Genomic DNA, 24,144 nt, shown 5'->3' with positions numbered 1-24,144 from the left:
GTCAAACCTCAATGACTAAAGTACATATAAGCAGACAAGTATATTCACATATTAAATAAATAAAATAAACATTTTAAGCATATAATTACACCTACAGGGCGGCTCGGTGGGGCACTGGGTAGAACGTCCGCCTCACAGTTAGGAGGGTGTGGGTTCGATTCCACCTCCGGTTCTCCCTGTGTGGAGTTTGCATGATCTCCCCGGGCCCGCGTGGGTTTTCTCCGGGCACTCCGGTTTCCTCCCACATCCCAAAAACATGCTTGGTAGGCCGATTGAAGACTCCAAATTGTCCCTCGGTGTTAGTGCGAGTGCAAATGGTTGTTTGTCTCTGTGTGCCCTGCGATTGGCTGGCAACCGGTTCAGGGTGTCCCCCGCCTCCTGCCAGATGACAGCTGGGATAGGCTCCAGCACACCCGCGACCCCCGTGGGGACTAAGCGGTTCAGAAAATGGATGGATAAATTATACCTACACACCAAATCAATAAAGAAGACATAACTAGACATTTTTGATGGGGGTAATGACAAAGGTTTTTATAACTTTATGATCTGATATGTATTTATGAGCACTTTGAAATAAATGTTTTTTGATATATTGCCTGAATGGCTTAAATCAGTGGTCCTCAACCACCGGGCCGCAGACCGGTACCGGTCCGTGGGTCACTTGGTACCGGGCCGCACAGAAAAACATTTTTTTTATCGACGATCAATTAATTCAGGTCAAGACACTCGTCCTGGTCACGTGACATGTTTCCCCAGTCGAGCCCGCAAAGCTAATATGTGGGGACAGGCTAACTAATCAGGCAATGAAGCATTCAAAACTGCTTCAACACATGGAGACCAAGCATCCTGGAATAAAAGACAAACCTTAATCACTTCGGGTGTCATTGTCTCCGATTACGTCTAGATGGGACCGGCTCGTTTCTGAGAAACAAACTCAGTGCTCCCACTAATTCAACGTAATGGTGAGTTTTATTTTTGTCATTTGTACTTGTTTTTATGTCAGTCGTATCATTTTATTTCATCGTATTTATATATTTATTATAAATGTATTATTTATTTATTTATATAAATGTATTATTTATTTATATAAATGCCGGTCCGCGAAAATATTTCTGACATGTAACCGGTCCGTGGCGCAAAATAGGTTGGGGACCACTGGCTTAAATGACCCTTAAGGAACTGTTTAATGCATGCCTGATGATTTTCTAAACCACGGACACTGCCAAAGTCGTCTAAAAACGTTCAGTACTTGATTATTAGGGGTGTAACAGTGGCGTAGTCAGGAATTTTTTCAGTAGTGGCGCGCGCCCACAGGAAAAAGAATCGAACATCACCCACGCCGTTCGCTGATCGCTAAAACAACATCCGGGTCCGGGAGGCAAACGGTGAATGGATAACATCGCGCACATGGAATAGCGCAAGCACATTCGCGCAAGACTGAAAGAAAAAAACGGCATGAAAATGAAGAATAAAAAAAGCTCGATTTTTTTCAGGGAGTCCTAACCGGGGCGCCGCCCCGCCCCGGCTTGGCTACGCCACTGGGGTGTAACGATTCATCGATACACATCGATTAATCAATATAATGCTCTACGATTTGTTGGCATTGATGCAAAATGTAAACATCGATCTATATCGCTCGTTCTTGACCACGAACATTAGACGCAACTTTATTTTGAAATCCAGTTCATTGTTGCTTGCTTCCTCTTTCCGGGAGCAGTGCGCGGCGTGTTGTGTTGTGAGCAGGGCAGGCACGTGAAAGGGGAGCCGACGACTATGCGGCTCCTGGGCTGGTGCTATGGCTAGTGTCAAAGAAGACGGGGAAATTCGCTCCCCTTTGGGCTTCAAGTCATTCGTTTGGAAGCACTTTGTAATTTTCTAAATAAAGAGTTTGCAGTACCTTGTTGATTTTGCATATGAATTGTTATAAATCAGGATATTGTTCTATATCGATCGTTGAGCACTATATCGTGATGTATCGTGAATGAATCACAGCAGGCTTAAAGATATCGGCAAATATTGTATCGTGGTTCTTTGTTTCGATATGATATCGTACCGCGATTTACACCCCTATTGATTATATCGTATGTTTTGACTAATGCTAGACGCCAGTTTTTGATTACTACTGAACGTTCTGGACAGAGGGAAATACCGTTTTTTCCATGTATAATGCGCAAAATTTAAAATTTAATTTTCTTTTTTTTTTTAAGAAAATGATGGTACAACAATTTTTGAAGAAAATCTTGTTACGGATGGAGTGTGGAAAGGAGCGGGGTGACCAAGTGCAGCTTGGACAAGGGTTTATTGGAGGAACTCAAAGCACAGACTTGGTAAACTAATTGTGATAAATAACTGGAACATCATTTTTCTGAAATAATTTTACGTTTACGGACTTATGTAACCCGGCCGGGTCATACCAAAGACTATAAAAATGGGACCCATTGCCTCCCTGCTTGGCACTCAGCATTAAGGGTTGGAATTGGGGGGTTAGATCACCAAATGATTCCCGAGCGCGGCGCCGCTGCTGCTCACTGCTCCCCTCTCCCCCAAGGGATGGATCAAAATCACACGGGGATGGGTCAAATGCAGAGGACAAATTTCACCACACCCAGATGCGTGTGTGACGATCATTGGGACTTAAAAAAAAAAAAAAAAGTCAAAATTTGGGTGCGTATTATACATGGGTACAGGCTTTTTTTCCAGCATCGACATGCCATTTTTGGGTGCGTATTATACATGGGAAAAAAAACGGTATTTTGCCAAACAAAGAAAATATATGGTTGGAAGCATGATTAAACTAAGAATATGATGACGTGATGACGTAAGCAAGTACATGGAGTATCAAATGGTCAAACAAACAAAACATGGTAAGTGGTGCGTACAAACTTTGTATAGTCAGGGAACATTAATAAATTGATGTCACAGCCAAAAGCTCACATAATTCCGCACAAAATGACAAAATTGAAAGAATGATGAATGGGCGGCGTGCGACAGTGGGCGAAGTGGATGTGCGTATATGCAAGAATGGTTTACAGGAAGGACACTTGGAGATAAAAACCAGTAGAGGTGCCAGAGGGAGACAGAACCCGGCCAAAGATGATCGTCAAGGCTGAAAGACGGAATAAAAACAACAGCCCCCACACACATCGAATCGCCCATATCAGCACCCAACCCCACGGAACCAGCTCTCACCAAACCAGCACCCACTCCCATGGAATCAAACTCTCCTGCGAACTTGCCACACCCCCTGACTCATCACCCATCAAACTCGGCCCACACTGGCATGTGCAACTGAATATAAGCCGACCAAATAACCTTGAACGTTGCCTTTCCTGAATGGAGACTTTCTGCTCTTGAGCATGGTCGCACAAAAGGCCCAGCCATGTATTGTACTTTCCTGAAAACAGAGCTTTCTTAACAAGAATTGTGATTGAACTCAACCAACCTGTGTAAGTCTAAATTTTGTTTCGGTGTCTTAGCCTTTTCCTAAAACCGAGAAATAAAATGAGCATGCGATGAGTAAATTGGATAACAGGTGATTGACTAGGGCTTTTGCCGTGAGGCGTGGATAGCGCCAACACTATTAATCTTGTTTGTATAATTGACAAAAGCCCTAGCTTTTTATTTTACCTGTATTATATTGTACTTTATTTAGTGCTGTATACTGTGTATTGTTTGTATTTCATTATGATACACGCCATTGTTACATACTGTACTATGACACAGATGTTAAATAATAATAAAGTTCCGCTGTACTCAAGTTGATGGGGAAACTGATGACGTTCAATGACTGCTCACAAAGTAGGACAGTAGGACAGGCTTAGGGAAAAAAGACTTATTCAATGGACCAAACCGCAACTTGTATTTGAGGACAGTGCAGAAGGCACAACTAAGAATTGACGCAAATCCATAAAGAAGACATCAATACGGGACGTGCTGGCTAACAAACAATATTGACCAGGAGGCAACAAAAACACCACGCAAGACAAAACTGTGGTCTGCATGATCATCTTGACAGCTTTACCGTCGGCTCACCCTTGCTCCTTGCAGGCGGGACGGGCACCGCAGTGGCAGGAAGCTAGCAGGGAATTAGCCACGACAAGCAAAGGATTGCGCCGCCACGCCGAGAGGACGTGGCGTCAAATGGACGTCAGGCGATGATGCCATAGAGTCTTCCCACACGTTCCAGCCAGTGGCACAGGGCTTGCCCCACGGCGCCGTCACTGACGTGACACGCCAGCCGGCACACGCTCGGGTAAAGCGCCGGCTGAAGCGCCACAAAGGCCACGTCAGAAAGCTGCAGGACCTGGTGCAGTGCTGTCGCCACCATGCTGCTCCACGCCTGAGGAATGCACATGTGTCACAACTTGGCGCAGGATGTGCCAAATCTCACAAGACGTTGCATGTTTTACGAGATGCAAGAGAGAGGATGTCACAGAACAACATGGCAGTCACACACCACATGCTGCACGACAACATGGTGCAAGTGTAAGGCGGCCAAAATCCCAGCTCCAAGTCCAATCTGCTCGCACTCTTAATTGGTCATTTCCTTTTTGTGGACAAATGATTCACCAATGGGAACCCTTGGAAGCGGCTCGCTCTCGATGCCGGGGACATGACATGTTGTGTGACACCCGGCGATGTGGGGCTAAAGATGACAAAACACAGCAACACGTGTCGCTGCATTTTGTTACGCATGACAAACGGGTGCGGTGCTGCCACCTGTATCTGCGCTTGCGCATCACTGGCAGCAACGTGTCCGTGAGCGCTGACAGCTGAACCCGATCTGGACCCAAGAACTCTGGCGCTGTGCGAATGTCTGAGGGGAGGGGCCGCTGGCAGCTGCTGCTCCTGCCCATGGACCCGCCCCCACCGCCTGTCGCGCTGCTGCTGCTCCTTCCTGCATTTGTATTGGCTCACCAGCTTGGCCAGGCTTCTGGCGGGGACGCTTCCTGCGCAGCTGAACAAGACGTCAAATCCATGTAAGTACTTCACATAAAGCCCCGGCACACAATGCTACGTGGTCACATCTCACCTGAATGCGGGACTGTGCGCGGGCGTATCTCTCGACGATGGAGGCACGCCGGTACCACTCGTGACTCCACCTTCCTCCGGGGGCACGGGTGACTCGAATGGCAAGAGTGGCAGGAAGAAGGCGTGGCCGTCCCCGCCTCGCGAGGGAGAGGGCAACGTTGGCGCGATGGCGAAGACTTCCTCCTCCTCCAGGTCTTGATGCATCTGGATGTAACTGGCGCAGACGTCGGCGCTCAGCTTGTGAAGACGCTTCACCAGCCACGCCCACTCCGACACACTGCCCGCTGCCGCACTCAGGGATGACATGGTGGGTTGCCGCTGATGCCGTTGGTCGCGCCCCCATGGGGGGCTCACCTGCGTGCGTTTGGACACATTGGACAGGTCAATCACCTACGACTGCTTTGCGTTTTACCTTTTGTCCCCTTTCGAATGAAAAAAAGATTGTTGACTTAAAAAAGAAAAAGGCTGAAACGGTCACGTAGTCACGTAGTCACGTGTTGTCTGATTCCAGGCTAAATTCGATTTCAGGCTAAAGTCGTACGAGGGTCCCCGTACATTGGTAATAAAGTTTTTCAAGGAGACGTTTTTAAAACAACATTTAGTCTTTCAAAAGTATTGAAGACAAAAAGTGTGGATTTTTGAAAAGTTATGTGACTACCCCTACCCAAAAAAAAAATTCCAACTAAAATTCTACCTCTAAGAGCAAAAGTTCAATGTGAAAACAAATTGTTGCATGGTGTATTTCAGGGACTGCCTAGCGCTAAGCGTCATTGTGGCTGTTTGGTTGGCGTTTGGCAAAAAAGTGCGCTTGACGCTTTGCATTGAGCGGGGCTGCCAACACGCACAACCACATACACACAGATTCCGTATGCTCAACCCCAAATTTGGACAAATGTCAGCGGGCAAGCGTTACCTGCGCCGTCTCTTCAAAGATGTCCTCGTCCTCCGTGGATGCCGAGCCGGGACGCGAGGAGTCCGAGCTTCCGTCCTCGTCAAGAATCATCTTGACCTGCGGCGGAGGCGCAGGGCCTTTAAGCGATGGAGAAGAAGCGGGGCCGTGAAGAAGAAGGGGGCAGTACCTGCTGAGCCGTCATGCCGTCAGCCTGAGTGGAGATGGCCGCCAATAGCGCCTGCATGTAAAGCTTGAAGCTCATGGCCGCCTGGCGGTGGAGATTGGCCGCGCCGCCCACGCCTGACACTTTCATCAACAGATACTTGAGACCCGGACGCCTGTCAAAGTCGCGCGCCGTCCTGCGCACACGGCAACGTCAAACGGCGCCTCGCAACATGGACGACAATGACACACGTTTGGCTCATCGCTTTGCCAAGTCAAGGTCGAAGTTGGCGAGGGTCAACGTGGGAAATCAGAGATGTCCGTTTCGAAGAAAATGACACCTCCAAAACACGGCCTGATTATTCAAATTCAGATTTGCTCATTGTCGATCAATCGATCGATTTTGACGCGTCGAGTAAAAGCAAACGTATCGCAACCCACCCGTAACGCGTGTTGCACGTAAGAACGCTTACAACGACGAGTGGTGAGTGACATTGCGCGCGGACAGCTCCACCCACCTGTAGGAGTCAAGCAGCAGGTCGAGGATGATGGAAAGGTTGGCCGTGGACACGTAGCGCAGGAAGCCCGCCGCACGCGGGGTGGGTTCAGGCGTGACAGGCGTCACCTTCTCCTGGCCAGCGGGCTGCTCGACAAACTCCTTTGATTGATTGATTCAAATCAATCAATCAATCAATCAATCAACACGTGCGTTGCTGTTATTGTACCTCCAGCAAGACGTCCGAAAGATTCTGCAGAAGAACTTGATGTGACAACAGGCTCACCACCACGCTACGGAATGGAATGCTAACAGACGTCAAACAGCAACAGGATTAGAGGATGCGAGTGCACCTGTGGTTGAAGCCTGTTATGTGGCGGGAAAAGAAAATCTTACCCCACTTTCCTAAGAGCAGCAGAAGAAAATATCACATTTTGACAGCAAGTTACATTTTGAGAGCACTCAGGATGTTTCCATACAAAGTCGTGCGTGCCCAAAGTGTCGGCCCAAATTAAAGCAGCTTCAAGCAAGGGAAAGAGTATAGCTTAGCCCAGGGGTCGGGAACATTTTTGGCGGACAGAGCCATTAATATATTTTTTTTAATTATTTCCCGTGAGAGCTATACCATTTGAAAAAAAAAAGATAGGTTAAATACAATAAAATGCATGTATTTTAATTAAGACCAACGATTTTTTGAGTGTACTAATGTATTCTTTTTAATAACGTTTTTTAACGCCAAAAGAGCCATATCTGGCTCACGAGCCAGAGGTTCCCGACCCCTGGCTTAGCCTTTCAACAATCTGGCTTTTCAAGTGGCTAGGCAAATGCTAATGCGAACGAGCATCAATGTTGTAGAGCTACCGTATTTTCCGCCCTATAAGGCGCACCTAAAAACCCAAATTTTTATCAAAAGCCTTATAGTCCGGTGCGCCTTATATATGGATCAAGTGATGAATTTGTTGATCCATACTGGTTGTACACAGTGCTCTGCCAAAATATTTTAGTACGTTTTAGTACGACTAGTAAATTACAAGGTCGATGCGCATCGCTTCCCAACATTACGGTAACTGTAGTCAGGGGGCGTCACCGAATAGCTGTTGTACCCGCGAGGCTATTTCATTTAAAAATAGGCTGCTTCGTTAATGTTTCGAGTAAATCTACGGATCGATATGGAAGGGAAACATAGGTAAGTAGTACCAATGCGTTAGATCGAACTTTAGTCAGTTCTGATCATTTTATAGGAGATCATTTGAGAAACGCAATTGTTTACACTTTGCTGAGGCTCATGGGAGATTGCGAGCTGAGGCTCATAGAAAATTGCGGATGGCTAATGCTATAACGATAGCTGCTATACGCGCGAGGCTATTTCATGTCAAAATAGGCTGCTCTGTTCATGTTTCGAGTAAATCTACGGATCGATATGGAAGGGAAACATAGGTAAGTAGTACCAATGCGTTAGATCGAACTTTAGTCAGTTCTGATCATTTTATAGGAGATCATTTGAGAAACGCGATTGTTTACACTTTGCTGAGGCTCATGGGAGATTGCGAGCTGAGGCTCATAGAAAATTGCGGATGGCTAATGCTATAACGATAGCTGCTATACGCGCGAGGCTATTTCATGTCAAAATAGGCTGCTCTGTTCATGTTTCGAGTAAATCTACGGATCGATATGGAAGGGAAACATAGGTAAGTAGTACCAATGCGTTAGATCAAACTTTAGTCAGTTCTGATCATTTTATAGGAGATCGTTTGAGAAACGCGATTGTTTACACTTTGCTGAGGCTCATGGGAGATTGCGAGCTGAGGCTCATAGGAAATTGCGGATGGCTAATTCTATAATGATAGCTGCTAGACGCGCGAGGCTATTTCATGTCAAAATAGGCTGCTCTGTTAATGTTTCGAGTAAATCTACGGATCGATATGGAAGGGAAACTTAGGTAAGTTGTACCAATGCGTTAGATCGAACTTTAGTCAGTTCTGATCATTTTATAGCAGATCGTTTGAGAAACGCGATTGTTTACACTTTGCTGAGGCTCATGGGAGATTGCGAGCTGAGGCTCATAGGAAATTGCGGATGGCTAATGCTATAACGATAGCTGCTATACGCGCGAGGCTATTTCATGTCAAAATAGGCTGCTCTGTTAATGTTTCGAGTAAATCTACGGATCGATATGGAAGGGAAACATAGGTAAGTAGTACCAATGCGTTAGATCGAACTTTAGTCAGTTCCAATCATTTTATGGGAGATTGTTTGAGAAACGCGATTGTTTACAGAGGGCTCGTTGGTTATTGGCTAGTGGGTGCATACCGCAACCCTAGTCAACCTCAGTTTGTTGCAGTAAAGCTTCTATTTTATGCGCCTTATATATGGACAAAGTTTTAAAATGGGCCGTTCATTGAAGGTGCGCCTTATACCCCAGTGCGCCTAATAGGGCGCAAAATACGGTAATTTGATTCTTTGAGCGACACAAAGGGTGCACGTTGGCACCTCACCTGTTATGGGCGTGTCCGTCAGCGTGATGGTCAAACGGTGGCTCAATGATGAAAACGCAAGACTGGACATGCTCAAAACCGTCCTTGTTGTTGGGGGTCTTTGGCAGGCACTGGCTGTCGGACATGAACACCTGGCGCGCGCACCCGCACACACGCAGGCAGATTTTATTTGAGGCGTCACTTCAGTCGCCGCCTCGCTGCCTTGCCAGTGACCTGCTGCGCCGTGGCTCTGATCCTCTGGCGCTCGGCCTCCGCCGACGGGGATGGTGAGGCAGCGGCCACCTTCACTTCACAGGCGTCGCCGCAGAGACTATCTGAGCCGCTGCGGAAAGATGACGCTAGCTCCTGCAAGTACACGCAAGATGGAAAGTACATTCATGGCCAGACACTCTCGGGCAGCTTCTTCAAAGACAAGACATGAGGGCCAGTGACATGAACAACCTGACCTCATTCTTACTGATGTACCGTAATTTTCGGACTATAAGTTGCGTTTTTTTTTCATAGTTTGGGTGGGGGGGGGGGGCGACTTATACTCAGGAGCGACTTGTATATGTTTCTTTTCACAAATTTTTACTTGATCATTAACACATCACTTACAAGTATAGTTGACCACTTCACATGTCATTTTTAGTATAGTTGATCACTTCACATGCTTTGATATCTTTATCTTGAACATATTCAAAACATGAAAAATAGAGAGGAAAAAAATCAAATAAAGTAATTAACACTTTAAAGCGCCATATCCTCTGGACATGTCCTCTGTCACCAGAATGACATAAAGGACGAGAAATTTGATCGATGGATTTAATGATTTGGAGTGACACAAATGGTTTGATAATATTGTTGTTGATGTGATAGTTATTTAAAATATAGTTTATGTATCGTTGTATGGCCCTGTGGAATAATTTGAACTGCGCCGCGGCACACGGCATTGTTGACAAAGGACGATCGATGGATTTAATGAATTGGAGTGACATAGATGGTTTTACAAATGTGTTATTTATGTACCGTATTAGCTAAGTTGTACCAATGCGTTAGATCGAACTTTAGTCAGTTCTGATCATTTTATAGCAGATCGTTTGAGAAACGCGATTGTTTACACTTTGCTGAGGCTCATGGGAGATTGCGAGCTGAGGCTCATAGGAAATTGCGGATGGCTAATGCTATAACGATAGCTGCTATACGCGCGAGGCTATTTCATGTCAAAATAGGCTGCTCTGTTAATGTTTCAAGTAAATCTACGGATCGATATGGAAGGGAAACATAGGTAAGTAGTACCAATGCGTTAGATCGAACTTTAGTCAGTCCTGATCATTTTATAGGAGCTCGTTTGAGAGCCGCAATTGTTTACACTTTGCTGAGGCTCATGGAAGATTGCGAGCTGAGGGTCATGGGTTTTTGCGGATGGCTAATGCTATAACGATAGCTGCTATACGCGTGAGGCTATTTCATGTCAAAATAGGCTGCTCTGTTCATGTTTCGAGTAAATCTACGGATCGATATGGAAGGGAAACATAGGTAAGTAGTACCAATGCGTTAGATCGAACTTTAGTCAGTTCTAATCATTTTATAGGAGCTCGTTTGAGAGACGCGATTGTTTACACTTTGCTGAGGCTCATGGGAGATTGCGAGCTGAGGGTCATGGGTTTTTGCGGATGGCTAATGCTATAACGATAGCTGCTATACGCGCGCGGCTATTTCATTTCAAAATAGGCTGCTCTGTTCATGTTTCGAGTAAATCTACGGATCGATATGGAAGGGAAACATAGGTAAGTAGTACCAATGCGTTAGATTGAACTTTAGTCAGTTCCAATCATTTTATAGGAGATCGTTTTAGAAACGCAATTGTTTACAGAGGGCTCGTTGGTTATTGGCTAGTGGGTGCATACCGCAACCCTAGTTAACCTCAGTTTGTTGCAGTAAAGCTTCTATTTTATGCGCCTTATAGGCCGGTGCGCCTTATATATGGACAAAGTTTTAAAATGGGCCGTTCATTGAAGGTGCGCCTTATACCCCGGTGCGCCTAATAGGGCGGAAAATACGGTAATAGTTTTTTTTTTTAAATAACTGAATGTTACGTCAGGGCCGTTCTCAGCTCTTCGTTTGTGTTTATGTCACGTTAGCATGCCGTATCGTTTAGCCTGTTGTTGCCCGTTCATGTCTGTTTTTGGTGTTGGATTTTGTCGAATAAATTGCCCCCCAAAATGCGACTTATACTCCGGAGCGACTTATATATGTTTTTTTTTCACTTTTTGGGGCATTTTATGGCTGGTGCGACTTATACTCCGGAGCGAATTACATATAGTCCAAAAATTACGGTAAATAGTGGAAGCAGTTTTAGAGCTTTGAGCCACATCTGCATGACGCTTTTGAGATGCTCATTTTGTTTCGGGCGTACCTTGACAGGCCGTAAGGTAGCAGAGAAGGCGTCCCGCAGGGCACAACAGGCCAACCTCCACATTTCCTCAGTGAAGAGCGGACCCACTGTCACCAGCACGTACCTACGGCCGACACAGCGGCATGTCAGCGCGGTGGGTGAAGCGCACATGCGCGTGTGTGCGTGCGCCCTTGAGACCTGATGCAGGAGCAGCCCACTCGAGAGACGGTCTCAGCCGGTTGCGACACGCATGACACCAACAGCCCGAAGAGCTCCTTCAGCATCAGGTTGATCCAAAACTCACAACCTAGGTCTGACGCAGAGCCACACAAGAATCAAAGGCGACGCCATTGTTCCGGGAGCGCGCTCGGGCAGGCCAAATGTTGCACCGCGCACTTGGTCGGTTGCTGCCATCTTTTTCCTGTTTCATTTTTGTCGAGGACCCGCGTCACCTGCGTCGATGAAGGTGCCGACGTGCTCCACCACCAGCTCGCAGCAGAGGCCGATGGCGTGTTTGAAGTTGGCGGCATCCGTGTCCCAGAAGGCGGGCTCACCACGGCTACGCTGCAGCCACAGCAACATGGCGGGCAGCAGCAGCTGCACCACAGCCCAGATGGCGAAGCCCGGACCTACAATGTGCAACATCATCGCCATATGATCGCTTGAGCAAAGCGCTGTTTGGAAAGGTCACCTGGCACGACGGCAATCTCTCGCAGTAGCAGGAAGAGTGTCTCCAGGGTAGGTGGCTGGTGCCTGCGAGGACAGTTGGACACGGCGGCCGTCAACTGCTCCAGAAGCAGAATCCACACCTGGATTAGACCTGAGAGACACACGTCAGGAGGCGGGCAAGACTGCTCAGCACCCTCCGCCTCGCCTCACTGTTGCCAGCCTCGCTCACCCGTGTCGTCATCAAAGTCCCGCAGCATGCCTTCCAGTGCGATCCGGCCACCCGTCCCGGCGGGCAAGCTGGCCGGCCGCGCCCCGAGGAAGACGGGGTTTGATGGCATCTTGTAGATGCTGGCCAGCAGCTGCCGCCAAGGAGGGGGAGGGGAATAAAGCGTCACATGACGGACGGCGACGGGGCCCGAGAAGTCGGTCACCTGAGAACATCGACGCAGGTAGGCTAGCGCTGGCAGGCACAGGTCCAGGGAGCTGCGGGACGACGGCGGCAGCGTACGCTCACCCATCTCCTCGTTGTCGACATCACCTGAAAGAAAGAAAAGAAAGGAAATGAAAAGACATGACTGGCAGCTGGAAATGAGCAGTATGGCACACTTGCAAATGGTGCCTTCAGTCAGGCGGGCCAATTAGAAAGCCGAGCCCGAGCTTGAAAGCTGGCCCTAATTTGCGTTTCCATCGGTGCGCGTGTGGCCTACCTAAACCTTTGACGAACTTCATGAGGCACAAGATGCAGTCGGCGGCGGCATTGGCAAACACCTGGACGCTGTCCGTGCCAATGAAGGCCTCAAAGACGTCGAAGACAGGCGCCTGGCGCTCTCCTGCCGAGCACAGAGACGGTGTGGAGATGCACAACTCTCCGTCCAGTGACGCCGCGCGTGGCATACGTACCAACACCATATTCTCCTGGCAGCTCGTCTTTGGCCTCCATCTTGGCGCTGCGGGCAGTCCTGAGGGCACTGAACAGCGGACGCCAGCCGGACAGGATGCGAGGAGAACACATCTCCACCAGCTCGCCAATGGATGTTACCACCTGATGGCGCCAGAGCAATCAATCATCAGCTAAATGCTAGGCTAGGCAGAAATGCAAGCTGCCTTTCGGAGCAACTTCATCCCTTCGAGAATGGGAGTGGCGCCCTGGGCTCTTTAAAAATCAATCCAATCTCCACCTTCAATCTTTTGTTCGCCACGCGTGCGGTCAAGAGGCCAACCGGGTATCACGCGGGCCATAGCCAAAATATACCGCAGGTAAACATTTTTCATGCTGAAAGAGAGACCGTCCACCCTTTTCCTCTGAAGGCAACATTGACCCAGCGTTTGGATTTGAATGCCGGAGTCTGACAGAGCGACCTGCGGGGCTTCACCTGGTCCTGGACGTCATCGTCGCACAGTTCCAGTTGCATGATGTGCTCAAACGGTCGGAAGAGTGCCTCGTTGAAGCGGAAGTGAGACGGCTCGCTCCAGCCCCTCAGAACCTTGGTCAGGACGTCATGGATGAAAGAAACCGCCTTCTGGGACACGTGACGTTCTTTGTGGCATGCCGCCTATGTGCCAAGCGGACGCGCACACCCAGAGTTTTGACACGTTCTTGATGACGAGGTGGCGCAACAGTTGCCTACCTCTACCAGGTGCGGCGCCACCACGCTCCAGGCCCTCATCTTGTGCAGCAGCGGCCTGTCGTGGTCTCTGACGATTCTCAGCATGGCCTCCCCCAGACGGAAAAGGTGCAGGGAGCTGGACTTGTGCGCCGACTTGTGCACTCCTGCAACGTAACTTGACAGTGGCAAATCCCGGAGAGCTCAAAGCGCCCCACTTCGCCTTTGACGGCCTTGAGCGTGCGTACCTGGCATGGCGAGCGAATAGTCCCCAGTGTCAGAGATGGAGTGGAAGAGCTGACACCGGGACGCTTTCCTCAGTTGCTGCAGGAAGCCCAGCAGAGACAGCAGGTTCAGTTTACCCGACGCGTCTTCAAACAACCTGAAAGATATGCGTGTGGTAGGTTGCTCATAAGAAGGATTGTCCTCACACAAGTTTGAAGCCATGCAGAATCTTGATGCAGTGCTGCTCAAAATTTAACAGGTGCGGCTTTCCAGGCAGTTTTTTCTGCAAAAAGAGTTTTACGTCAGAAAACCGGCAAGCTGCTCTCTGCAGAACATCACGTGACCAAACCTAGAATACAGCTTGGCCGACGACATGCTGTGAGTTGAGTAACCACGCATATGCGTCATTCACCCAGGAGTCAGGCCAAGCTGGGCAAGCTGTCTAAACAATCGCCACGCACACCAAAGTCGCCTCGCGCTCCATCTCCCAAATGCTAATTGTGGAGAGGGTTAGGATTAGGAGAACATTAACAACATCTTTCAGGGTGTGCCATATCTTTTCGTCCAGGAGGACAGCGTATACAGGCATACGCAGCTGGTGAACCTAGACAGCCGTTCTTGTGTTCGCTCCAAAACATCAGTCTTTGATCCCAAAACACACATGCACAACATGTTACAAGCACGCCTGCGAGGCGTTTCCGGCACACCCATTGGCGCTTTCCAAAGCAAAATTCATCTGCTGGCACGGCAGCATCATTGCAAGTGAGCGCACGAATAGGAACATGAGGCGTGCTTTGGTTTTTCGGTGGGCGGGTTCCCAATGCGGCGGAGTTTGTCGTTTGGCCCACCTGTCGGCCTGCGTGGACAGCGCGCACACAAACTTGGCGGTGCTAGCCCCGGTAAGCGGGCTTCCCTCTTTGACGTCCGGTCCGCGCTCCCCTCCTTCGCCCTGGACCAGAAGCTCCCGGACAGTCGGTGGAAAATTGAGGGGCAGAGTTGGGCAGGGCGAGAAGGCGTTGGCTTGTGCCCGATTGGCGGGCACACCCTGCTGACACCGCTTGGGGAGGGCGGCCGGGGGTGCCGCCTGAGAGGTGACGCTGAAGAGAGCATGCTCCAGAGAACTGATGTACTCTGTCACCCTGACACACACAAACAAATACATGCATGCATGCGGACGGCACACACAACATCATTGGTGAAATGGCGGGTCACAACTAAAAGGAAAAAAATGTGAAAATAATGCACTTTCAAGTGTATGTGTAAGTGTGTGCACTACACGGCAGAGCGACATGGCGTCACGTCTCTTTGCGTGTGTCACCTGAAGACATGTGTCCAGCAGTCGCTGTTGTGACTACCCATTTCCAAGCCCACGTTCAAGATGGCATCCATGCACAGCACGTGCGCCGCATGCAGGCCGCCGGCCGCCGGCCGCGCCATCTGCTCCAGACGCTGCTTCACTACGCACACGCACATACGGCAAGTTGGCGCTCTTGTTGTCCGTGTGTGCGTGTGCCAGTGCGTCATCACCTTGCGTGAGAGCATCCCTCGCCTCAGGCCCCTCCCTCTCATCGCACTCCTCCAGCGCGCAGGAGGCGGCGGCTATTTGGGCCGAGGCCGCCGCGCAGTTGGTGGCCACACCTGAAAGCGTGCACAGCATCATAAGCACGCGCACACGCCCAACTTGACGATGGCCCGCAGCATACCTACCGAGGGCGCAGCTGAGCGCGGCGGCCTGCCGAAGTCCATCCAGACTGAGACAGACGGTGTCGCGCTGTGGCTGGCTCTGCTCCCTGGCGAAGACCGGCGGTGTCTTAGAGCTGCCGGCCACCCGGCCCGTCAGCGGTGCCGACAAGATCTCCATAAGCTGGCTCCACACGCCTGTCAGCAGGAAGCGCGACAATGCGGCGCCTTGGGGAGGACGCCGGCGGCGGCATTAGCGCGGTCGGTTCCCGTCACATGCTGGAGGAATGACCCGGCGACGTGCGCACCCGCCGTCATGGCGTCGCTGCCTGCTCTGTTACACGAAGGTGCTGATTGGCTGAACCTCGCGATCAGCTGACCGCCAACCGCACTGCTGCCCAAACCGTCGATGTCTGATGAGATTAAAGCCATGCATCTGTGTGCGTCTGTGCACATGTGTGTGCATGTGTAGGTGCGCGTGCGCTACCAATCAGCATGGTTAGGAGAGGTGGCGTTCTCTCATCAGGCACCGGCCAGGAGCTGACCTGAGCTAGCAGGTCTCGTTCCAGAAGTTGACGGTGGACCTCCTCCAGCCACGCCTGGGTCAAGAGCACCAGCACGCCGCTGCTCTGGATAGCACGCACAAACTCCTTCTGCCAGGTCCAAACAGATAGTGAACAATCAAGACAAATGAGGGTGGCATGCACGGCAGCCCTCACCGGGCCCAGCACAGTGGGCAGCGCCCTTCGCTGGTAGAAGTTGCAGTTGCGCAGCTTGAGGTTGAGCAGCAGCGCGTAGAAGGATAGCAGGTAGATGCCGTCGGCGTTCATCAGCGATTGACAGCTCAGAGTCAACCCCACCTCCACGCCCGGCGAGGGGATCCCATCTATGAAGTGCATGCACGCTTCAGTGTGAATGGTACTCACACAAGAACGGTGACACCAAGGTGACTTAGAAACTGACCGGCCCGCAGTCCGGAGCAGAAGGTGCATGCAAAGTCCTGCAAGAGCCCGTCGACTCTGGGGGCGGCATCGGCGTTGAGAAGTCTGGGCAGCAGCGCAGCCAGCGAGCGCACAAAGAGGCGGGCACCATGCCGGTCCGCTTCCCGGTGGCACGGCGGCTTGAGCGAGAGCCGAGCTGGCACTTCCGACGGACCGGACTCGTCCTCGTCGGCCAGCGATGCGTTGTCGGAGCCCACGTCCGACGCGTCCGAACGGCCCGAGTCCTTCTCAGCCGCCGTGGAGAACTGGTCGCACGAGTCCAACTCCGTCCTCGACGAGTCCTGCTCCTCCATGCTGAACACGCACACACACGCTTTTATTTACCAAACATCACACGCAGCAGAAAAACTTATCTACCCTGGGACCACACAAACATTACCCACACACCTGCAGCACACAATCAATGCAGAGTTTCACCTGAAGTTGCTCTCGCTGTAGCGCGACGCAGTTCTGGAGTTCACCGACAGGAAGTTGGTGATGTCGGGGTACACGGGGGCGTGGCTTTGTAGGACCACATCGGGCGGAACCACGCAGGCCTCCTGCCACGGCCTTGTCTCCTCCTCAGAGTCCAACACGGTTTGGCCTGCGTCTGTGGTGAGGCTAATGCTAACGTCGGGGCTGCGCTCCAGCGCGGCGTCCCATGGTGGCCCCTCGGAGGACAGAATCCACCTCTGCCACAGAACGTCGGCCTCATTCCCCTCCGTGGACGCGCGAGACAACTCCGTGCCATCCTTCTGCTCATCAAGGCGACGAAGTGCAAGACGAACCTGAGCGGGAGCGACATCAGCAGCGTGACACGATGGCGCCGACAGCATGACGTCCTCTCGACACGGGCATACCTGCTCTGGTGTGAGGCCCTGCCCCTGTGACAGCTCCTCTAGTGCTCGCAGCAGAGCGCACACGCACAAGACGCTCCAGTAACACACCTCCGCGCCACCCTTCAGGCACGCCTCCTTCATGCCGTCCATCATGCTGAACACATATGCACGTCACAAACAGACGCTGAGACGTTGGGATGTGTCAGTCGACATGATCCCGTTTTAATTGCGTCGCAACGCGATGTCACGCGATAACACCACCAGGCGGGACCGATGACCCATTTGAAAAAGTCAAGGTTCCAATAATAATGGTGCTGGCGGGTCCGAGTCAGCTCCAAGGACAATCCGGCCTTGGAGCCTGCGGGCGTCTTCTTGACAGGTGGTCACGCTGTGGCTTACTGAGGAGAATTAGATTTAGAAGGACGCCGCTGAGCTCAAATTGATCGCGTTGGGTGCCGAAAAAGCCTGCTTTTCAGAGCTGTCATTTGCCGGCGGGACAGTTTTGCTCAGTTACCATGCGGGCATCATCTGAAATGGGCCCACGCCTAGCAGTGACATCGCCTTGTCACAACATAGCATTAGCTAGCGGGCATCAGGTGCACTGACAGTCGCAGCAAGTCCAGGTGTGACTTCCTTTTGGAGAAGGATCGCTTCCCGCCTTCGGGGTCGGTGAGGCCCAGCCCGGCCAGGTCGAACAGCCGCTGAGGACTTCCCACAATCTGAAAGGCGGCGCGGACAAACGTTGCAAGTGGTGAGCAGACATGGCGCCACGGGTGTCCCACCTCCTTGGTGACACGCAAGGCCTCGGTGCGGTGCTGCGGCGGCGGGTAGAGCAGGATCCGGTGGTAAAGCGACTGCAGCACGGGCTTCATGGACTCCACGCAGCTCACCAGGCGGACCAGCTCGGCCGCCACATAGCACACGGTCCGCACCACCGGCGCCATCCTGGCGGGGGCGCCGGCTGAGCGACCCGAGCCTCGACCCTGGTCAGACACGGCTCCCACAGCAGACTCCGTCTCCTGGCCAGCGCCTGGAAAATGAGCTGAGGTCATCACCGCCGCCGTGACGACCAAACCTGATGACAGTCGCTCTTGGTGTGAACTTACCCGGATGGGGACACTCTGGCGCCCCCATTTGGCCACGGTGGGAGGCGATAGTTTTGTCAGTGACCGGATTTCCCATGATAGCCACCAGTGACGGACACAGCTGCTTCCTGTTGGGAGACGAGTCGCCACGATGATGTCATTAGCGTCTTTGACATTGGGCTGTGTGTGTATGCGACAATGTGTGTGTTGTTTACCAGACGAGTTCAATGAAGCGTCCAGACAAGTGCATTGTGGGAGGGCAGGAGCTGAGCATGGACAAGATGCTTTCCAGGTAAAGCAGCTGCAGCAGCTGCTCGTCACTGGCGGGAGCCAACGCAAAATATCAGGAACACACCACCCATCTGCTGCTTCCACATTAAGAGCCGTTCACTCACCAGTCGACCGACTCCAGCTTGTCACAGAAGAGCATCAAGACCATCACCACGTCGTCGCAAAGCACCCGGCTAGTTGGAGACACGTCTGCACATCAACATCATATAGAGTTTGGTAACACAATTGGCACATTGGTAACATGCATATGTGTGTGTGGGGGGGCGTACCCCTTGTCTGCAGAGGCGGGGTAGTCAGCTCCTCGCCAGCTGCACCCTGCTTGTGAGAAAATGAATGCACAAGGATTGCTGCCTTCAAACTGTGTGACCCCGAGTGCGTGCACATGCGCTATGATGTGACCTCCTGTCGGTGTCGCAGCTGCAGTGTAAAATCTCCCAGAATCTGACTGAGGGTGGCTCGGACCGCGGTGTTGATGCTCCGCTGATGACAGCTGCGTGCGTACGTCTCCATGCACACCTGCGCGGGCACACACACGCTGGTCAGAGATCCACCAGAGGTTCCTGGCATCACAGGCTACTCCGGTGAGCACATTAAGTTGAGGAGATCACAAAGGAAAACAGGCGCGGACATGCACCCGACAGCGGCAGAGTGCCAAGAGTGCCGTCGGTTACCTGAGCGACACGTAGGATGGAGTCTGCGCTGATGCCAAAGTTTGGCGAGTAGGTGACGCAGAGAAGAACCTGCAGAGGGCGCAGGAACAAGTAAACAAGACGGAACACCGGCGCCAGCCCCGTAGGAGCAAACCTTCTCACCTTCATGACCTCCACCTGCAGGTCCTCGTGCAGCTCTGGCGTCACTCGCACCGCCGCCAACATCTGACTCACCAGCTGATTCTTCACGGGCTCCGCCTTCACGTCGTTCCCGTCCACAAAGCGGTCCTCGCACAGGAGCTTCTGATGGAAAGACACAGCTCAGACGTCATGCCTTTGCGTAGAGCATCCCATGAGGGCTGGAGGTGGGACATGTGAGGCTCAAACAGGAAGTACCTGCATGCCGCTGAGCGCCGTCTGACCCAGCTTGTCGTTTTTGGACTCCAGTGCAATCTGGAGAGGAAGAAGACAGCGCACCCTGCAGGACAAACACAAACAACATGACCATGGTGTCATGCTGATTTGTCCCGCGCGTTGAGGTCACGTGGCGCCATGTAAAACCATGCGCCATCCCGTCGAGGTGTGACGACTCGGCCCATCATAACGGCTTTCATCTGCGGCGGCTAAGTCGTCGAGCATCCCTCATGGACAAATCCCGCTTGACGATGTCACGGGGAACGTTCCGGAGAGGACGTGTTCTTACCGCAACTCCGCCGGCGACAGCTTGGCTGATGCGTTTTGGGACTCCAGACTTTCTGGGGGGCAAATAAGAAATAAAAACTCAATGGATGTGGTGACTGGTCTCAGCCGCGTTAGCACTCGCGGTTAGCGCAGTGCAACGCTGACACAGTGGTTAGCAAACACAGCTGGGGCCGAAGCCTTGCTACGGGATCAATTTGAATGTTGTTTCAGCTTTTAATGCAAAAAGGCAAAACATGATCCGTTCCTGCATCCGGCATAACAAACGATGGAATTCATTACGGTTCAGGCGATTGACAGAGTTCCGATGTGGATATGTGTATCTTATTTTGATAATATCAGATCTTTTGAAAAACCTGCCCTTCCTTGTTTTTATGACGACTGTTTTGTAGCGAATAACTAGATTTAGAAAACAAAACATAGACTCTGAATCTGAAGAAACACTGATCACACTTCTAACTAGATGAGATGTACATTTTAACGTGGCAACCTGTCACGTTAAAATGTGCATATTATCAGTTAGAACGTGATATTGAACTTTGACTTTATTTCTGGTAAGTCGTCATTTTAGGTACGTTTGTTAAAGGACTGACAAAGGAAACTGTTAGCTAACCCACTAACAAGCACGAGACAATGAAATGACAGATGAATTTTTGGGAGCATGACATTTCAATGTGCGATACTCAATGTCATATTTATGTACATGACACGAATACAGTCTGTATCTTCTATTTTCTATCCTCCCCGCCCTCACGTAGCCAGCAGCAGGTGGATGCGCGCGAAAACTCACCCATCCTCACCACCCTGCCGCGCCCCAAACAAGACACGTACACCCACACACGCTGTAGCTCAGCAGCAGGCTTCGCCAACCAACTGGGTGGTCGTTGTCGGTTGGCTTCTGGAAGGCGACTCACCGCAGGCGAGCACGCAGGCGTCGCGCAGGCTTTTGTGCTTGTGTCCGGCTGAGTCTTTGTGAAGTCTCCGCAGGATGTCCTCCATGGTGGCGTTGGTGAGCGGTCGTGTCGCACGAGGATGGGTTGGGGTGGGATTACCGTTTGGTGGTTGCGAATGCGCGCAGTAGGCAGCGGGGTCGGCGGCATCCCCTCGAGTACCAATTGAGGATGAGCCACTTACACGCTGACGTCATAGGCTTGCAACCAGGAAGCGCTTTCCTCACAGGCACTCCCACCTCGTCGGCGTTTTTGATTTTTTTTCCCACCTCATTTTGTTGCTCAACCTTACACGTCCTGAGGAACAACATTGACTGACTGGCCAGAAAGAAAATCTAGATTTGCTGCCATCCGCCGCCAAATTCCGACACACCGGATTACGCGTCATTATAACGGAAGTGTGATTTTCTGTCCAAACATAAATCTTCACATTAAAAGCATGCATTGCCGAAGCTAAACGGTGACCTTTGTCGATAAATGATTACGTCATTATACTTCGTGATTTGTAAAGGAGCAAAATTGAGAAGTCGGAGAGCTTGAAATTAGAACGAATGTTTGAATGTAATGGAGTTCATCACCAGCCGCTACTTCGCCGACCAGCACACATGAATAGCAAGATCGTATACTAGGGGTGTAACGATTCAGCGATACACATCGATTAATATATAATGCTCTACGATTTATATCGCCGTGTTTGACCTCGGACATTAGACGCGACTTTATTTTGAAATCCAGTTCATTGTTGCTTGCTTCCTTTTTCCGGGAGCAGTGAGCGCGTGTTGTTTTGTGAGCAGAGCAGGCACGTGAAAGGGGAGTCGACAACTACTACGTGGCTCCTGGGCTGGTGCTATGGCTAGTGTCCAAAAAGACGAGGAAATTTGCTCCCCTTTAGGCTTCAAGTCATTCGTTTGGAAGCACTTTGGATTCCAAAGAAAAAGATGGCTCAACGGGCAAGACACGTGCAGTTTGTAAATCCTGACATGCAGTGATCAAATATTCAGGGACCACAAATCTATATTTATATTTAAAGAAAAACACGACATCAAAGTTCAGTGTTAAAATAAGCACTTTGTATACTACAATACTCTTGTAATTTCCTAAATAAAGAGTTTGCAGTACCTTGTTGATTTTGCGTATGAATCGTTATAAATCAGGATAATGTTCTATATTTTTTATTTTAAAAAAATATATCGATCGTAGAGCACTATATCGCGATGTATCGTGAATGAATCACAGCAGGCTTTAAGATATCGGCAAATATCGTATCGCGGTTCTTTGTATCGATATGATATCGTATTGTGACAAAACCCGCGATTTACACCCCTATCCTATACGTATTTTAAAATATCAAATGAAATGCTGGAGAGACTCAACTGGGGCTCCACAGATTTCTGACGGGGCTCGAGCCACCCCTGTAGTGCCATCCCTGCCCGGTCCAGGGCGAAGTAAGACTTGAAACGTGGATTTCTGATGCGATGTGCTGTTTGGCCGCGTGGTGTCGCTGTGTCATGGCCGGTGCAGAGAATGCTGAAGGGAAGCCCTGGGACGAACAACGTGTGACCTCAATCAAAAGCCGATAGCTTTCACGTAATCGCCATCGACACCAGTGGATAATTAGTACCAAACATGCTAAACATGATTTTGGAACGCGGGTAAACATGGCAATTACTCGCAGGGCCAGAGCCCAGACTGGAACCCAGAGTCAGTCCCATCTAGTGTATATGTGTCAGGCACCGTGCACAAAGCAATGTCCAAATTGTACAAATAACTAGTTGCGATTACTCTGATTAGTACGTCAGCTCGCTTCCTCAATCAATCATGCGCTACTGATATTCAATTCATCTGCTGAGGAGAATATAAGAATCAGAATACATGACTTGTTCCTGGGGACAGGCCACCGTGGGTGGCGCCATTTTCTTGGCCACCTGTCGGCATGATGTCACAGAACCAGGTTCATCTACGCGACGTTGGCGTCTCTGGTTACCGCTGTCATCTCCCACAACGTAAAGCACGTCAATCGCGCCACCGGCGACGTTTTTAAGTGGCAACGACCTTTTGACCCACAGAAACTCAGCTGCGCCGCAGCTTTCCATTCTTGTCATGCACGTCATCCTTGCCTGGGCAAGTTCTTCGAATGCGTCCCTCCCAAATTTAACCTGCATGCAGGGAATGCTTGGATTTGTCTACCCCCACCCCCACACCAGGATGACATAAAGGACGAGAAATTTGATCGATGGATTTAATGATTTGGAGTGACACAAATGGTTTGATAATATTGTTGTTTATGTGATAGTTATTTAAAATATAGTTTATATATCGTTGTATGGGCCTGTGGAATAATTTGAACTGCGGCGCGGCGCACGGCATTGTTGACAAAGGACGATCGATAAAAGACGAGAAATTTGATCGATGAATTTAATGATTTAGAGTGACACAAATGGTTTTATAAACGTGTTATTTATGTAATAGTTTTTTTTAAATAACTGAATGTTACGTCAGGGCCGTTCTCAGCTCTTCGTTTGTGTTTATGTCACGTTAACATACCGTATCACTTAGCCTGTTGTTGCTCGTTCATGTCTGTTCTTGGTGTTGGATTTTGTCGCATAAATTGCCCCCCAAAATGCGACTTATACTCCGGAGTGACTTATATATGTTTTTTTTTCACTTTTTTGGGCATTTTATGGCTGGTGCGATTCATACTCCGGAGCGATTTATAGTCCGAAAATTACGGTAAATAAATAATACCGTAATTCTACTGTATAAGGAGCAATCTGTGGGAGCATTTTTTAATTTCCATTCTGTTCGGAGTTGAACCAGACTTTCCTAATCCTCTTAGCGACATTAAACCTACACATTTTAAGATGTAGGGCGAAATTGATTTTCCCCTCCTTGAAAGACCAGCATCTGCCACTACGATTCAAGAATTTTTATTGGCCATGTTTGCGCATGCCAAACAAGGAATTTGATTTCGGTACATCACAGCCTCTATTCAACATTTAGGTCAGTGGTTCTTAACCTT

At 50.1% G+C, this 24,144-nt stretch overlaps 1 protein-coding gene across 9 annotated transcripts; it reads right to left on the bottom strand.

Moving 5' to 3' along the window:
* Positions 1 to 2,280: 2,280 nt before the first annotated feature.
* arfgef3 (ARFGEF family member 3) lies at positions 2,281 to 21,524 on the bottom strand. Of its 9 annotated transcripts, none has more exons than XM_061285015.1 (42): positions 21,090 to 21,524; positions 20,180 to 20,231; positions 19,873 to 19,954; positions 19,639 to 19,779; positions 19,498 to 19,566; positions 19,226 to 19,342; positions 19,096 to 19,141; positions 18,931 to 19,015; positions 18,751 to 18,855; positions 18,557 to 18,663; positions 18,233 to 18,480; positions 18,057 to 18,169; positions 17,472 to 17,604; positions 17,050 to 17,399; positions 16,595 to 16,926; positions 16,351 to 16,517; positions 16,119 to 16,284; positions 15,940 to 16,044; positions 15,659 to 15,859; positions 15,479 to 15,589; positions 15,270 to 15,408; positions 14,800 to 15,090; positions 13,975 to 14,108; positions 13,751 to 13,893; positions 13,496 to 13,675; positions 13,023 to 13,164; positions 12,830 to 12,952; positions 12,554 to 12,660; positions 12,352 to 12,481; positions 12,145 to 12,273; positions 11,906 to 12,082; positions 11,652 to 11,766; positions 11,475 to 11,577; positions 9,290 to 9,421; positions 9,077 to 9,207; positions 6,811 to 6,889; positions 6,604 to 6,743; positions 6,111 to 6,282; positions 5,945 to 6,040; positions 5,033 to 5,385; positions 4,720 to 4,957; positions 2,281 to 4,339 (listed from the first exon to the last, which is right to left on the bottom strand). In XM_061285015.1, the coding sequence occupies exons 1-42, from the start codon at positions 21,172 to 21,174 to the stop codon at positions 4,148 to 4,150; spliced, it is 6,261 nt and encodes a 2,086-aa protein (XP_061140999.1). In that variant the 5' UTR covers positions 21,175 to 21,524; the 3' UTR covers positions 2,281 to 4,147. The 9 variants fall into 9 exon arrangements, 7 of the variants coding, with proteins under 7 accessions (XP_061140999.1, XP_061141001.1, XP_061141003.1 ...); XM_061285017.1 differs by having other exon boundaries at positions 5,945 to 6,034; XM_061285019.1 differs by having other exon boundaries at positions 6,604 to 6,728.
* Positions 21,525 to 24,144: the final 2,620 nt, after the last annotated feature.

Source organism: Syngnathus typhle, linkage group LG8 (genome assembly GCF_033458585.1).
Source record: "Syngnathus typhle isolate RoL2023-S1 ecotype Sweden linkage group LG8, RoL_Styp_1.0, whole genome shotgun sequence".
Lineage (NCBI taxonomy): Eukaryota > Metazoa > Chordata > Actinopteri > Syngnathiformes > Syngnathidae > Syngnathus > Syngnathus typhle.
Note: the sequence above shows the minus strand (reverse complement) of the source record. Positions and strands in the feature narration are given on the sequence as shown.

Excerpts from the sequence above, each read along its gene's own strand:
- arfgef3 (XM_061285015.1), bottom strand. The coding sequence starts at position 21,174 with ATGGAGGACATCCTGCGGAGACTTCACAAAGACTCAGCCGGACACAAG. Across the intron at positions 16,285-16,350 it reads TGCCCACTGTGCTGGGCCCG|AAGGAGTTTGTGCGTGCTAT; the intron begins GTGAGGGCTGCC and ends TGGACCTGGCAG. Across the intron at positions 15,860-15,939 it reads CAGCGACGCCATGACGGCGG|GCGCCGCATTGTCGCGCTTC; the intron begins GTGCGCACGTCG and ends GTCCTCCCCAAG.